A 15,928-nucleotide genomic window follows, 5' to 3' on the forward strand; every position below is an offset into this window, starting at 1 on the left:
AACAGGTACATCAATAAAATTGCTAGGCTCATTTATTATTTTCCAGACCTTTACTTCAGACATATTGTCTTTTTTCTTTTTCTTTTAGAGGTAGAGAAGGAGTAGCTTCTAGTTTTTTATTGAGCTTGAGCAGTTTATAAACAATTTTTTATTAGGTCAAAATGTTACATAAAATCACCTCTTATTACTAAAGTGCTTTTTTTAAAAAAAAATTTCTTAAATAGAGGGAGATCAAGAAGAATAGTTAAGTGTTGATAAAAAATTATAAATCTTACTATATATTATATTGATTTAGGGGTGAACTAGGTGATTATCAAATTAAAAGAATTAAAAATTGAAACAAATAAAGAATGAAAGGGGAACCTTAGACCAACCACTAAAGAATCCCAATACACCTAGAGCCAATGGGGCTCTATTTTTTTGGTGACCTGATCTAAGGAGTTCAATATTAATATACTATATCCTCCTTTTGAAAAGTAAAAGTTTATTTTCAAAAAACGGATGTAATGAGCTAAACATATATTTGGGCAATCCTTGAAATTGGCCTTGCTCTTTAAGTTTTTTATCATTTTTTAAAAGACCATACCTAAAAAGCAGAGGGTATATACAGGAACCTCGACAATCTTATCTAGTTCTAAGACAGTCCCCTCCTCACCATCATATTTCCCAGCAGAGGTATTCTTCTTCACTTGTTCCTCTTTGAAACCCCCTTATTATCAGAGCCTTCACCGTCGGAATACTTAGACTCCTGAGTAGAAGTAGGATTCTAAGCTGGAGCAATGCTGGAGAACACCACAACCTTAGGGGAAAAGAATAGATAAAAAGTCTCCTTGAAAGAAAAAATGATGTAAACAAGAGTTGGCCAAGGAAGAAGAAAAAAAATGAATTGATTATTTATAAAACGAGAAGTAAAGGAGAAAGAAGGTTAATGAGATTGAATCCCAAAAAGGGGGAACAACTGAAGAGGAAAGTAGGTCAGTCGTAAAAGGTAGACTGACATGAGAGCTGAAAAAATGAGAGAAATTTTCCAAGTCAAAATCTTTTTAAGTGCACAGCTGGTTTATGTCCAAGACCCTTACTTCTTTTACCCAAGCATTCTTATCAACTTATTGCTACCTTCTTTAGATATCAGGTTGAGCCAATAGGCTATCTTCATGTAGTCTCGACTTCTGATAACTAGTGGGATTAGATCATCATTATCTTACCCAAGCTGACGTCCCTTTGGTCTTACCTTGAAGCTTTTTGCATCCCTAGAACTAACACTAGAAGACATGATGAAGAGAATATGTATCAAGGTAAATGGAAAGAACAACTGAAAGAAAAAAAATTATAAAGTCAAGAGAAGCTAGAAAGCTTTTGAGGTTGGAAAGCTTAGGTCAGATTGAGAGTAAGAAAGCGTAAATGTGAAAAATGAAGGTCCTAACAACCATTTATATAACGATGCCCCAAATCAGATGAATAGTTCAGATTGCACCATATGTCAAGATGTCATTGGAGAGCATATTTTCATATTTCTCACTCTAAATTTTATCGCCCAAACAATCTCTCTCTTTATTTAATGCAACCTCAACCACCTAAACTGATTAAACCAGCTAGATCGGATAGGCCTACAAGACGAATCGATTTGGTGAACTAGCAGCTGAGTCACCACTAGAGCATAAACAAGAATTCAAGTTCCTAAAAACGTTTAAGTCTTATATTAACCATACAAACTCTCTAGCCATCCTAAACCTTTCATCTTTACTTCAGACCATTCCAGATAAAAGACGCTTCAGTAATATCTAAATGAGCCATATACTTAACCTAAAGTACACGCGCCAAACTAGACTTATATTAGGTTAACACACATTAAGACAACCAGGATGGAAGCGAATAACAAATATCACCCTTTGATGTTTGCCTTCACATCGATCTCACGAATTCATAACCTTAACCTAAAGGAGATAGGATCTTTGGCAATAATCTCTTTTAAGCTGACCAACATATGCAAAATAAATTAACCTTACATCCAACAATTTGATACTCAAACTATTTAGTGAGAAGACATAATATTGAGGACATTTAGTGATAAAAAGGGCATTGTGATCTATTTCCCCTATTAGAAGCTATTAACAGACCACTTGGGGCATTTCAGACATTATAGTTAACCTGATATGTTAGGTCGACCTAATATATTTAATGCCACATTAACTCTACTACGTCACTGTTGTCTCTTATTGGTTCCTTGTGTCTCACATATAAATATAGACATCCGGTTATTATCATTTCAGGTTTCATCTTGTTCCAATTTCTTATTTTTCTCTTCTTTCGATCTCTTTTATTTCAATTTTTGATTTGTGCATCGAAATGCAAATATAAGGAATACTTTTTACTTTTGCATCTAATCACTCTTTTCATTCTTTTTCCCTTTCAAGAATACTTTTAAGTTGGAGCTCAACACAAACAAACCTTCTTTAGATTTAAATTATGGTCCTAACCATATTTTTGGTTGCATTGCATTTATTGCGATTATAAACGTAACGGATAAAATAATAGTAATTACGCTTATTGCAATCATGATTTTTTTTTTTTTTAGTTTTAGGTAACTTATCATAAAATGAACTAAATAATTATTATAATCATAATAGCAATTATTTATAATATTTTAATTCTTTCATTTATATGTTAAAATAACCTTTTTAGTTACAACTCATAAATTAATATGTATATCTAAATTCGTTAATATATTCATGAATTTTATGGATATAAATATTATAAATACATATTTAATCTTATTAGAAAGAATAATGATGAACATTAAATTTTTTTTTATAAAAAATAATTATTAGGTTAAGGGATTAAAATATAATTCCTTAAACAAATGTACTTGCATTTTACCATTAAATCAAAAACACAACAGCAACATTTTAAATAATTAATTAACAAAAATTATATGATAGTTAGCAACATAACTATAATCAAACTTACAAAAAAATTCAATTAATAATAACGTTAATAATATCAAAGTTATATAATAAAATTTATTCTTTTAAACAAAATGATTATACATGTATTAAGTTATAAAAAAATTAAATTAACTAATTAAAAACTAACATCCCTTTTAAAATTTCATTTAAATCATTAAAAAATTCTCAAATATCCAATTCTCATCCATATTTATTTTTCCCTCCTATCATTTCACCTAAACCCCAAAAATCAATTTTCATCTTTAAAACACGTGACATCAGTATCAGCCTCACTTTGTAAACCAAATTCTTAGTAAATTGCAAACCCATTTTCTTCTCTTCTCACTACTAGTAAAGCATGGTCTTCGACCTTCCAAATCCCCATCCCATTTTTCTCTATCTTTATTTTCCTTTCTCATCTTGCAATAGAGTCACCAAACACAACCAACCACCTTTATTTCTTGCTCAAATCCTCACTGCCTCTCCTTAGAGAGATTTTAATCTGTCATGTCTCATTTATCTATCCCCTTAAAAGTCAAAATTGGAGAAAACAACACAGAACACAAACTAAAGCCATGAGAATTGAGGCTATATGAAAGCTCTTTCTTCTAATCATCTGCAAACCAAATTTTTTTTTACCATGAATTAATTTCATTTTTTTAATTTGATTGATGCTTAAATTTATTGGATTTTGATTAGTAGGGTGGGTCTTCTTCTCTAGTTTAATTTTGTTTATCGTGTGACTTAATTTGAAAAATATAAAAAATGATTTTCATGTCTCGTTACGATCGTTATTGGCCGTTATACCGTTATTCACAATAACAAATTACCTTGAAATAGTGGACATGTGGGATCTTCCTCATCTAAACTCACCTTACTTCTTTAGACTCTTTCTCTTTCTCTCTCTCTTTCTGTTAAATTGTTAATGTTCATAACGGGATTTCATTAAAACAGGGAAGTTTTTGGTCCAAGCTTGCATCCCTAGTAGAAAAGTCCTAGATTGGTTTGACTATAAAGAAATAGGATCTTCGATATTGTTTCGTGTTCCTACATTCTCAACTGGTGAAACTCGAGCTATGATTATGTGCATTGTCTATTTGATCAAAGATGAGCATAATGAAAGTATTGATGAATCTCTCACCTTACATTTTAAAAATAAAACCAATGGCTATGAGACTTTCAACAAGTCTTTTGGTGATATCTTTGATACCAAGATAGGTCAAAATCAAAAAAGGAAGAAAAACAAAAGATAAAAATAAAAAAAACTAAAAAAAAACATAAAAAAAAAAAAAAGGAAAAGAAAGTTCATTGGGTACTATATGAACATCTCAATTAAGTAGGAACCTACCAAATATGAATTATTTTTATTGTAATGATTGTGGAGATCGTTAGACAAATTTAAAAATAAAAAAGAGTCGTTACCAATATTTTTTAATTAGGTGTGACTGACCATCTATTAAAATTTATATTTTTAATAAAAATTATAAAATTAATTACAACTTTATCAAAAAGGTAATTTTTTGGGTTTACGAAAATAGTTAAGTTCGAAATCTCATCATTGAAAATTATTATTATTATTATTATTATCATCATTTTGACATGAAATTAGAGTGCAAATAAAATAAATTACCTCAATAATAATAATAATAATAATAATAATAATAATAATTTATGGCATGAAAGATCAAATTGCATGAAATTAAATTAAGCATAAAAATTTAAACATAAAAAAGATTATAATGCATAAGATTTAAACCTTGTTCAATCTTAAATAACATGAAACAAATATGCATGAAATGAAAGACTAGTATAATAACCTATATCAAGCTTATAACCATTATTAAACTTAATGTCAAAAACAAATGTATGATGGGGCCTTAGGATAAAGGATTAGCCTTTAGACTTTCTTCCCCCCATAAATGATCACCTAGGAACTTGTAATAATAATAGGCATGAAGTAAGCATATGGGAGGTAGGACAAGAAAAAGATATGGAAGCTTTAAACATTTTCAGCGGATTCACGATGAAGGCTTTACAATAATAGTAACCTAGCTTGATATTTGACAAATAACCCCAACTTTGTTCAATAAACAAGCAACTAGACACTTCCTCTTTAATATAAGGTTTTGCCCTCATTGAATGACAAAAAAAAAGCCATGAAATAGGCATGGAAGCTTTCATTTATTCACGATGGGACCTTAGCTGAACTTTAAACTTTCTATCTTTTACAAACAACCACCATGCAGTAGAACAAATAAGCATGAAAACCTTAAGCCTCCTTAAAAAATTGAACAACAAGCTTATTACCAAGTAAAACATCCACAGACATTCACGCAAACAATGGAGTTTCATGCTCATGATGTAGCAAAAATAAAAAAGACAAGAAAATATCCTAAAAAACTTTCTAGACCTCATTGTTGCTTTGAAGGATTTCTAAAATCTCAAAGCCTTTGGATTCATGGTTTGTTTAAAAAGACCTCTCTCTTCAACCTTAAACCTAGAATAAAGTAAACTTAAAAGGTGAGGTTCTAAGGCAATAAAAGGAATGAAAGTTGGGTTATGAAAGCTGGGTTTGGAAACCTTTTTTTGTTTTTGTTTTTGTCGTATCTTGAATTTTTCATGCTTTCATTAAGCTTTCATTTATTAAAGAAAGGAATAGAAACTGAAAAACATGAATTACATCTAGGAAGTTTCAAATGAAATCCTTAAAAAACGTCAACATAGACAAACCTCTATGAAAAACTATTTTTTTTTTGTTCTTTTCATTTTGAACTTAAAACTTCTAAAATCATCTCTTGTTTCTTATTTTGAAAAGCTTTTGGATTCCAAAAAGGAAGAAAATCATCCTTTCACCATTATGGAGTTTCAAGGTGCACGGATAGCCCACAAAAAAAAAAAGACATGAAACTAAAAACCAATAGCTGAACCTAAGGTAGAATGATCTAGATTTTCCACAAGAAAATAATATATAGGAAAAAAAAAGCAAACTAAAATCAATGAATAAGCTAAAGCTATAAGTTGTTGATTACGCAAAGAACTAAAATGGTAAGACCTTAATCCTTCCTTTCTTCTATGTCTTGCTATTTTTAAATTTTTTTGTTAACAGGTTGCTTCTATTTTCTTCTTCTTTTTGTTTATCTTATTTTGCATAGAAGTAAAACCTAAAGCCTTTCCTTCACTAGTTTATAAATGATTTTTACTATTTTAAAAAGTATCTTTTAATGTCCAAGCAAGCAAACACCACTGTTACAGTCGAAAAAAGAAAGAACTCATGCGAACATAAACATAAGAAAAATAAAACCATAGGTTTGCCAAAAATAAACTTTCTTCAAACCTTTGTAGAGTTTTTGCGTACTTCTCTACTAAAGAAAACTCTCAATTTTCTACCTCTTTTTCCTCCTTTTGTTTATTTATTACTTTTTTTTGTTTTCCTTTTCTTATCTTTTTTTTTTTCAAAAAAACTCTTTTCTTCTCCTTCTTTATGGCTTTTTCATTTTCTCCTTTTCACCAACCCTTCACCAAGCCTTGCTTATTTGTCATTTTCTTCTATTTTCCACTACTTTGCCACTGACTTGGTCAGCCACTAACATTGTCTTTTTTTTTTTTTATGTTAATAAAGGTATTGTCTTTCCTTCTCTTTAAGGATAAATTGGCTTATTTTTAGCTGATTGTCTCTCAATCCATGCAAGTTTCAAGCCTCATGTGAATGAAGATAGTTTCATCCCTAATGCCCAACCATCCTATATTTTCAAGAACTTTTTCACATGGGTTTTGAATTTTCATTCGGGATTTTATCATTTTTTATTAGGCCGAATAATAGGCCACACTATGAACTCTATTTGGGCTTTGTTTTGGATCAATTTAGGCTTCATTTTGAACTTTGTAAAAGACTTCTAAAAGGGTCACATTACAGACCACACTTTGGATTTTAAAATAGGTTTTTAAAATGGGCCACCTTATAATTGTTCTTTTTTTTGAGTTGCAAATGGACCCTCAATCGATTTTTTTTTATCAATTCTAAGCCTCATTTAATGATTGTTTTGAGCTTTTAATTGGGTTAGAAAATAGGCTACTTGAAATTACCAATTTTGGTTTCTGTTTCAGAGCTTCCTAAAATAAATCATGTAGTAAGCTCGAAAAACAAATACCTTAGACCATTGCATAAAAAGGAGTTTGAATTAATAGTGTTAAATTATTTCAGATAAAATTATGTGTCTACAGTTTTGATATTCTTATCCATTAATTTTTTATTATGAAATTTATTTAATTAGAAAATAAAAAAATAGAAAGGAAAAAAAATTAAGGTGCCACATGGCACATACATTGTTTTTTCACAAAAATTTATCTAAATTAAAAATAAAAAAGTTAAAAAATAAAAAGCCAAAAAACTAAAGTGGCACATTAAAACTTTAAATAAAGGTCAAACAAAGGTAAAAATGAGTAAATTTTATATAGTGAATAGATGGATGGTTTACATCTTAATTATATATAAATATGGCATATATTTTCTTAAATTAAAGTATAAAATAATAATTTTATTAATATAATACATACATATAAATATAATATAATATAATAATGTAGTTAAGACAAGATAGAATATCATAAACCGCCTCTTACAAAATCTTGATTTCGAAAAAATGCATTGATTCGATCTTAAATAAAATGCACCTACCGGATCTAAATGATTTGAAACCTATTAGATATGGATTGTTTTTTTTAGAGTACCTTAATTTACATTTCTTTAAAAAAATTATTTATCGATTTTTGTATTGTAAATTATCTTATTAAAATAAACTAAAAAGATAAAAAATAAAATAGAGTGTTACTTCTACATATTTGTTGTTTTTTTTTTTTTCCAAAAAATTATCTAATTAAAAAAATATATAAAAGAAAAAAAATTAGAAATGTAAAAAGAAAAGACAAAAAAAAGGAAGAAATTTAGGTTGTCAAGTGACATTAACAATGATGCAAAAATTTATGTCATATAATTATCCCTTTTGTTTTTATTTTATTTTAATTTATTTTTTTATATTAATATTTTTTAGATACTTTTTATATAGGGCCAATTTAATATTATCGATTAAAAATATCTTTTCTAATGTTATTATCTTATACGCTAAAACTAAAAAAAGAAAGGTTTGAAAGAAAAGAGAAAAAAAATCAAATCCAATTGCCATATTGAAACCGCTGTTAATATATATTTTTTCAAAACCATCTAATCACATAAAAAATACAACAAAAAGGGGAATGATATTTTTAATCAATAACATAAAATTAGCCACAAACATAAAAAATATTTATTTCAAATATACATTAAATATGTAAAAAAAAAGAAAAGAAAAGAAAAGGCTAAACACAAAAACAAAAAAAGTCGTGTTGACACGCAACATCAATAATAAAAAGTTAAAAAATTATATAATATTTAAAAAAAAAAACTAAAAAATGAAAAGATAAAAAAGTCAAATCTAGATATGACATCTATACATTTATTAGTATTTATTTCTCAAAAAATTATCAAATAAAAAAATAGATTTTTAATAATATAATTAAAATGGTTAATGTCAAAAAAATTTTAATGTTTTATCAAATAAAAATGGAAAAAAGATTAAAAACAAAAGAGACAAAAGAATCAAATGAATTAACATGTTACATATCAATCATGCAAAAGTGAGTCTTTTAAAAAATAAAATTAAAAAGTTATTAATTAAATATATAAGAAAAAAACTTAAAAACTTAAAAGAATACATGACATAACATTGGTATCAAGTAGGTTAAATTCAAAACAAATCCTAAAAGATATTTGTTAAGTTTTTTAAAAAGAAAAAAATTTTGGTATCAATTGGGTAAGATAAAAAAATTAAAAATGATTATTAAATTTGAAAAACAGAAAATTTTTTAAAAAAAATACACATGAGACTCAAGCAATAAAAACAAAATAAAAGGAAAAACTGAGTTTTATAAAAAATAATATAAAAAACAAAAAAAATGTATTCCAATAAAAAAGTGAGTCCTACAACATTAAAATTAAAAAATATTATGAAAATACATAAAAGTAAAAGAAAAAAACTGTGGGTCTCACAAATAAAAACAAAAAAAAAAAAAAGGAAAACCCATGAAAAAAATAAAAAATTTTGAAATTTGAAAAAAAAAATGAAAATGGGTTCCACTAAAAATCAAAGTGAGCCCAGAACATAAAAAATAATTAAAAATGCTACAAAAATATATAAAAAATAAAAAACCTGATGGTGGGTTCTTGCAATTATTAATTCTTAGAGCATATAAATCAGGATGATTGATTTTCTGTCTTATTACAGTCTGGTGACCAACTATAATTTATAAATGATCATTGTTACATTATCAAAGAATGAGCTGAATACATCCTTCATTGGATAAATGATTAAGAACTAAGTTTTGTTTATATTTGAGAGAATTAGTGTCTACTCCCACTTATTTTTAATTGTTTAGAATGTGGTATTCAAATTCCCTTCTTCGGATTTAGACATTCTATGATAAACTTTGGTGACCTCTTGTGCCGTCGTTTTGTTTTATCTGAAGAACTCACCCTTTCTTTTTTGTCACTGTTTAGCTGTTAATCTTTTTTCTTTTTTAATTTTCTATATGTAATATGGATTGCCAAATATCAAATGTCCAATCCTTCATTGAGAAATATTGAATATGTTTGAGCTTTTCCATTCCTTGGTTTTGAACTGTGATGTTTAGGTCATATCTAATTGCTCTTAAAATGCAGATATTAACCTCCTTTTCTGGCTGATCAAGTGAAACCTTTAAATGAATATGAAGATGATGGAAGTAAGCAATCTTGTATGGAGAACAAGTACCTATCAAAAGAAAAAAAAGAGAATGTGTTAGTAAAATATCTAATATTTTAATGTTGTCTAGCTCTAAAGGCTTCACCAAGGATACGAGGAAGGGGGTAAGGTGGTTGAGCTAAAATAAAAAATTTGAAAAAAAAAAAAACGATGTTAGTTAATATAAAAGAATTCAAAAAGCGAAAAAAAATAGAAATCGACATATGGCGCATAGTGCAAGCCACAACATTAATATTATATATTGTATAGATTTATTTTATTAATTTTTAATTTTTAATTTTTATATTTATTAAATATTTTTTGGAAGTTGAAAATCACTATTTTCTTTGGAAGTTGAAAATCACTATTTTTTTTGGCCAAAACAATCTATATAATTAAAAATAATTTGGAAAAATTCATTTTAAAAATTAAAAAAAAATTCATGAACCAATTATTACACGACACATGGTGCAAAATTTGAGCATTTGATAAACAAAATTAATTTGGAGACATATCCTCAAGGCAAAAAACATCCATTGTTGATAAATACTTTTATGGGCTTTTAGTGCAAGGAAAAGTAGGATTTCCTTCTGAAATTTTATTTTTTTATAATTTAATTCGTTAGTTTAATTCATGAAATATGACTTTTGAAAATTTTTAATATTTTAAACAGTATAAAAAATAAAAAGTAGGGATAGTAAAAGATTCTTATTCCTTTAGTTTTTTAGACTTTGAAGTAAAAGTAAAAATTTGTCCAATTAGTCCTCATTTAATTACATTTGAGAGTATATTATCCTTTTTAGTTTCCTAAATTTACAAAATAAATGTGATTTTTTTATTTATGGTATCAATAAGTATTGTGGTTTTAAAATAAAAATGTAGTGGATATTGATATTATATTTTCAAATTTTTAAAATTTTAACTAAGGTCACATTTTTAAAATAAAAACATAGTAAATATTAAAGATATTTTTTCAAAATTTTGAAATTTTAACAAAGACAGTATTTTTAAAACAAAAAATTATAGTGATAGTTAAAATTATATTTTCAAAATTCTATAATTTTAACAAAAACCATGCTTTTAAGATAAAAAATTAGTGGATATTGAATTTATATTTTCAAAATTTTAAAATTTTAATAAAGATCGTATTTTTAAAATAAAAAAAAAACACAATAGATGTTAAAATCATATTCTCAAAATTTGGTAATTTTAACAAAAATTACGTTTTTAAGATTAAAAATGCAATGGATGTTGAAAATATTTTTATTTAATATTATTATATAAAATCTAAAATCTATTTACTTAATATTATTGCATATAAAATTTGTTCTGGAAGTCCCAAGTGGGATGTTTACCACCATTTTCCAATGCCACGTCAATTTTACCACAAAAGTCGATCCACATATTTTCTTTGTGTAGGGATAATCAATGTTAAGGTAGTAATTAAGATTGTAAAATTATTTTTGTTGCAAACATGAAAAAAAATAATTTTAAAAATTTTTTAATTTCGTTACAACAACACATTGTCCAATGTATTATGGATCTAAAAGATTCCCTTAATTGCAAAATCAAATGCATCCTCAAGAGTCTCAAATCTAGATCTTGGATTTGCATAAACTACTCTTGGAATTATACTTTTAACCTCCGTTCTCAAGGCCAATATTCTATCTTCTAAAATTCTAAGCAGTATTTCATTGAGCTTAATTTTCCATTCGCTTAAATCCTTTACTGGTATATACACCTAGTATTTAGTATAATTCTTCGATAATGCCATGTGTATTGGGCATATGCAGTACCTGGATGGAAAAAAACTAGAATGCACCCTGCCAAAACTGAGTCAAAAATTGATCTCCTTGTACAAAAACTGCAAATGCTATCGATGAATCATTGGTTAAACATTCATACATTTTCATCTTATTGTGGAAGATGACTTTTAACAAGAATTGATTTATTAGAAACCAGCTACTGTTTAGCAAAACGTTTTTAGGGTTTTCAATTTGAAGACCAAAATCCAAGTTCTCTAAGTATGGACACATGTTTTTATCAATTCCCTTAGTAAGCAATCGACAATGTTTGACCAAATCCTTATTAAATCTACTAGGAAGATTATGAACAAATATATATCTTCCCAAACAAAAGTCCACCTTAGTTTCCACTTTCAATTCTTCTGGTCTGTCAGCCTTTTTGTTGGCTTCACCAGTTTTATTCACCATTACATTGACAGGTAGGCTATTGAGCAATGGAGAAATGGTATCATTAGAAATTTCAATGAAGTCATGGGAAAGAGAATTTTGGGTACTGATTGCATTTGCATGATTGTTATCCAAAACAGTGACCCCAATTTTTCCACCAATTATAGCTAGGTAATCAAAGCAAAGCAACCCAAGACAAAAAACAAAAGAGACAAGTAACACAAACCAGGATTGATTGTTGCAGCACTTTAGAGTGATGGGGTTTTCCATATTCTCTAGTTAGACTTTTTTCCTCTGCTACTTCCACAAACAATTGCAAGAAACAGAGGGAGAAATGGAGAGAGTTTTGAGAACTGCATAAAAACAAGTGAGAAACAATGGTTTGTTTGCCTTTAGTGGAAGCCTTATTTCCTTGATCTGAGGCTTAATGTATTGAAGAGAACCTTAATTCAAGGTGAAAATGTAAGGGATTACATTGCCATTTAATTCTTACATTAAATAAAGGGAGTTGTGCAAATGTCTAGATTTGTGCAAAACTCAATTGACTGAAGGAGCAAACATCTTTACCTTGTTAAGAGATTAAATACAAGTGGGTCACCACCATTTTGTTTTCTCTCACCGTATCTAAAAATGAGTTACGATACAAGGTTTTGATACACTAAAAATTATATACAAATTTGGATGTAATTTAATCATAATTATAAAAATTTAATTGAAATTAAATTTATTAATAAAATTTATATTTATTTAACTAAAATAATTAAAATAAAATTATCGATTTGTTATAAGTGCAAATTTTATGATTATATCAAAATTTTATAGTAACTTTACTATTTAGATTAAAATTCATTCGTTGGAGGGAATATCTTTACTAGCAATAATTTTAAAACTATTTTGGAACGCAAATGTCTATTTCATTTGCATGAAAAAAAGAAAAAGAAAATTGGAAAGAAGGCTCATGAAGTAGAGAAAAATTTTAATTTTATAATTGATTTTATAAGATTTAAATTACAGGACTTTTGGCAAGCAACAAAGGATAAATACGTTTTTCTTTGTTGGAGCTAAAGACTTCTTATTTTGTAAATTTTAGTTTACATTGTATATACTTCTCTTTGTATAGTTTTTGTTAATACAACACGGTATTTTTTGTAGCAAGATTCTATCTTTATATGTTTCTTGGATAAATAAAAATATATCATCACTAGTTTTTTTTTTTTTTTACCTGTGCCATGCACATAAATTTTTATTGTATTTTTATAATTTAAAATTTAAATTTATAGAAATTTTTATATTATATAGATAAATAAAAATGTTCATAATCATCTATAATTTATATTCAAAAATTTTAAAAATCATCTATATAAAAATTATTATGAAAGAATCCAAATAAGTATTTTGCAAGTTTGGAAAAAAATTAATTTTAATAAAATTTCTTTGTATTATGAAAATAAAATTACATACAAAACTCAATGAAAAAATCAATTTCTTATTCACAATTACATACACTCTTAAAAGTACATATTATTTTAGTGTGAAAACTAAAATTTATACGTGACATGTTATTTATAGGTTGAAAACCTTAATTTTGTTTTTCTTTAAAAATTTTTGGGTAGTAAAATTATAAATTTTAATTTGAAATTTCAATGAAAATAAAAATAAATTTAGCCTAATAATTAGGATTTACCATCCAATTAATAGAATTAAAGATTATTATTTATATGATTTTGAATTCAAAATTTTTGATAAAAATAAAATAAATTCACAATATTCATAATTATGTTTAGCATTTCAAGGCCAACATAAATACTATTCAAAATCCAAAATTGCCAAAGGAAAAGTGACGTATGAATTGTAATTACATGCTTATTTAATTAAATTATTATATGATAAATATCTATCTTCTATATTTTTAAGAAAAAATGTACATAATATGATTTTAGGCTTAAATCAAGATTTATGATTTTAACTATTAGATAAAATTGTGAATAATTTGGTCAAAATATAGTAGCAAATTAAAAATAATCGAACATGCAATATGAATTTTAAAAAACATATATTTTTATCAATTTAGTTTAATTAGATTAATTGAATTAAATTTTTATCTAAGTTAAATTTTAAATTAAGATAAAAGAGGTTAGAATAAATTTAAATTTAGATATGTATATAATTTTAAATTGAGATAAAATATTTTTCTTTTTTCCTTTTAAATCATAGGAAAATAAAGCTAAAAAAATTGGTAAACAATAGTGATCCAACAATACCTTTTATTTATTTAAATTTATGTGAATATTGATTTAGACACTATATGATTTTTTATGGTTTCTAAAATTTAGGGATTTAATTTGTAAAAATTATTTGAATTATATATTTCATATATATGGATAAGAGTGAGATATGAAATGTGTTTTTTTTTTTAATTTTAAATTAGGATAAAATTTATATATTTTAAAAGATTTTGATAAATGTAAATTTAAAAATTTAAAATTTTTTAAAAATTGAATAATTATTAAATAAAGTTATTTAGAACTATCCTACGTGTTAATAATATAGGTTGTCCACCTAAGTGTCTATGTAAACAAATCTTATCAAGTTTTTATGCATGTTATAATATAATATTTATGTGAATATTGATTTAGATGGTATATGATTTTTTAAGGTTTCTAAGATTTAGGGATTTAATCTTTAAAAATTATTTGAATTTTGTATTTCATTTATATGGGTAAAAGTGAGTTATTAGATATGTTTTTTTGGATTTAATTAAGATAAAACTTATATATTTTAAATGATTTGGATAAATGTACATTTTTAAACTTTAAAATTTTTAAAAATTGAATACTTAATTAAATAAAGTTATTTAGAACTATATTATATATTAATAATATAGATTGTCAATCTAAACGTTTACATAAATAATTATTATTAAGTTTCTATGTATGTTGTAATATAATATTATAAATGATTTATCTAAAAAATCAAAGTTCATTTAAAAAAAATTTAAGAATAAATTTAGTTTTTTTCTTTTATTTATGTGAAATTTTATATAGTGGTTATAGTCCCCTAAAGTCGAGAAAAAATAGTGAAAGTGCACAAAAAAATGCAATTATTTATAATAAGTTTTCTTTTAAAGTCTAATGAAAATTTTGGATAAAAGAACCAAATTTAGATAATTAGATAAATCATTTATTGTGTTTTTTTTTAATGTGGATAATAATTTTAAGTCGAGAAAATAAAATTAATTTATTTTCCAATACCAAATCAGTAACTCTAAACTTGGTGACTTCTTTTATTTTAAACTTAAAAAAGAATTAAAAAGTTTCTAAATCCTCCAATAATATAAGATGCAAATGCATGATCTAAAACCATTTTTATGTTTGAAATGTTCAGTAAGTTGAGGATAATGAAAGGTAAAGATTTGAGAGTGTTAATATTATTTTAAAAGTGAAATGTGAAAGATGTTTATTTATTGATTCATTAAGTCATAATAAGTAAATTTTTATCTTTAAATTTTAATATTTACAAATTTTCATTTATTATTGGGTTAATAATATCTATAATCGCTAAACTTTGATCCAAATTTTGTTTTTGTGTCTAATTTTTAAAAAATTTTAATTAGATTCCTCATTGTTTAAAACTGTTTTATTTTGATATTTTCACTTATGAAACTATTTAAATTGACGATAAATATCAATTAACACTATATGACAACTTAGTTGGCATCTCATGTGATAGAAGAGGAACAAAAATAAGATTCTCTCAAAGTTTAAGAATTAAAGATGAAATTAACTCAAAATTTTATATATAAAAATAAGTTTGCAATTAATATATTCTCTTTCTTAGATTTTATGAGAATAGAGAAGGATAAAAATCAATAAAATTTAAATTTAAAGTTTCCTCCATTCCTTGTTTATTACTGCCAACAAACAACCTTAGGGAATTTTTTTTTTTTTTTTTTATAAAACAGTTATAGAATGGATAAAGA

The 15,928-nt window shown here is 25.7% G+C and overlaps 1 protein-coding gene across 1 annotated transcript; it reads right to left on the bottom strand.

The window, feature by feature from the left end:
• Nucleotides 1-11,568: 11,568 nt before the first annotated feature.
• Nucleotides 11,569-12,285, bottom strand: LOC111287767 (putative xyloglucan galactosyltransferase GT14). The gene has a single exon (XM_022878445.2). It carries the CDS (start codon nt 12,217-12,219, stop codon nt 11,569-11,571), a length of 651 nt encoding a protein of 216 aa, XP_022734180.1. The 5' UTR covers nt 12,220-12,285.
• Nucleotides 12,286-15,928: the final 3,643 nt, after the last annotated feature.

The sequence above is a fragment of the Durio zibethinus genome, chromosome 4 (genome assembly GCF_047325235.1).
Source record: "Durio zibethinus cultivar Kanyao isolate XHJ-2024 chromosome 4, ASM4732523v1, whole genome shotgun sequence".
NCBI lineage: Eukaryota > Viridiplantae > Streptophyta > Magnoliopsida > Malvales > Malvaceae > Durio > Durio zibethinus.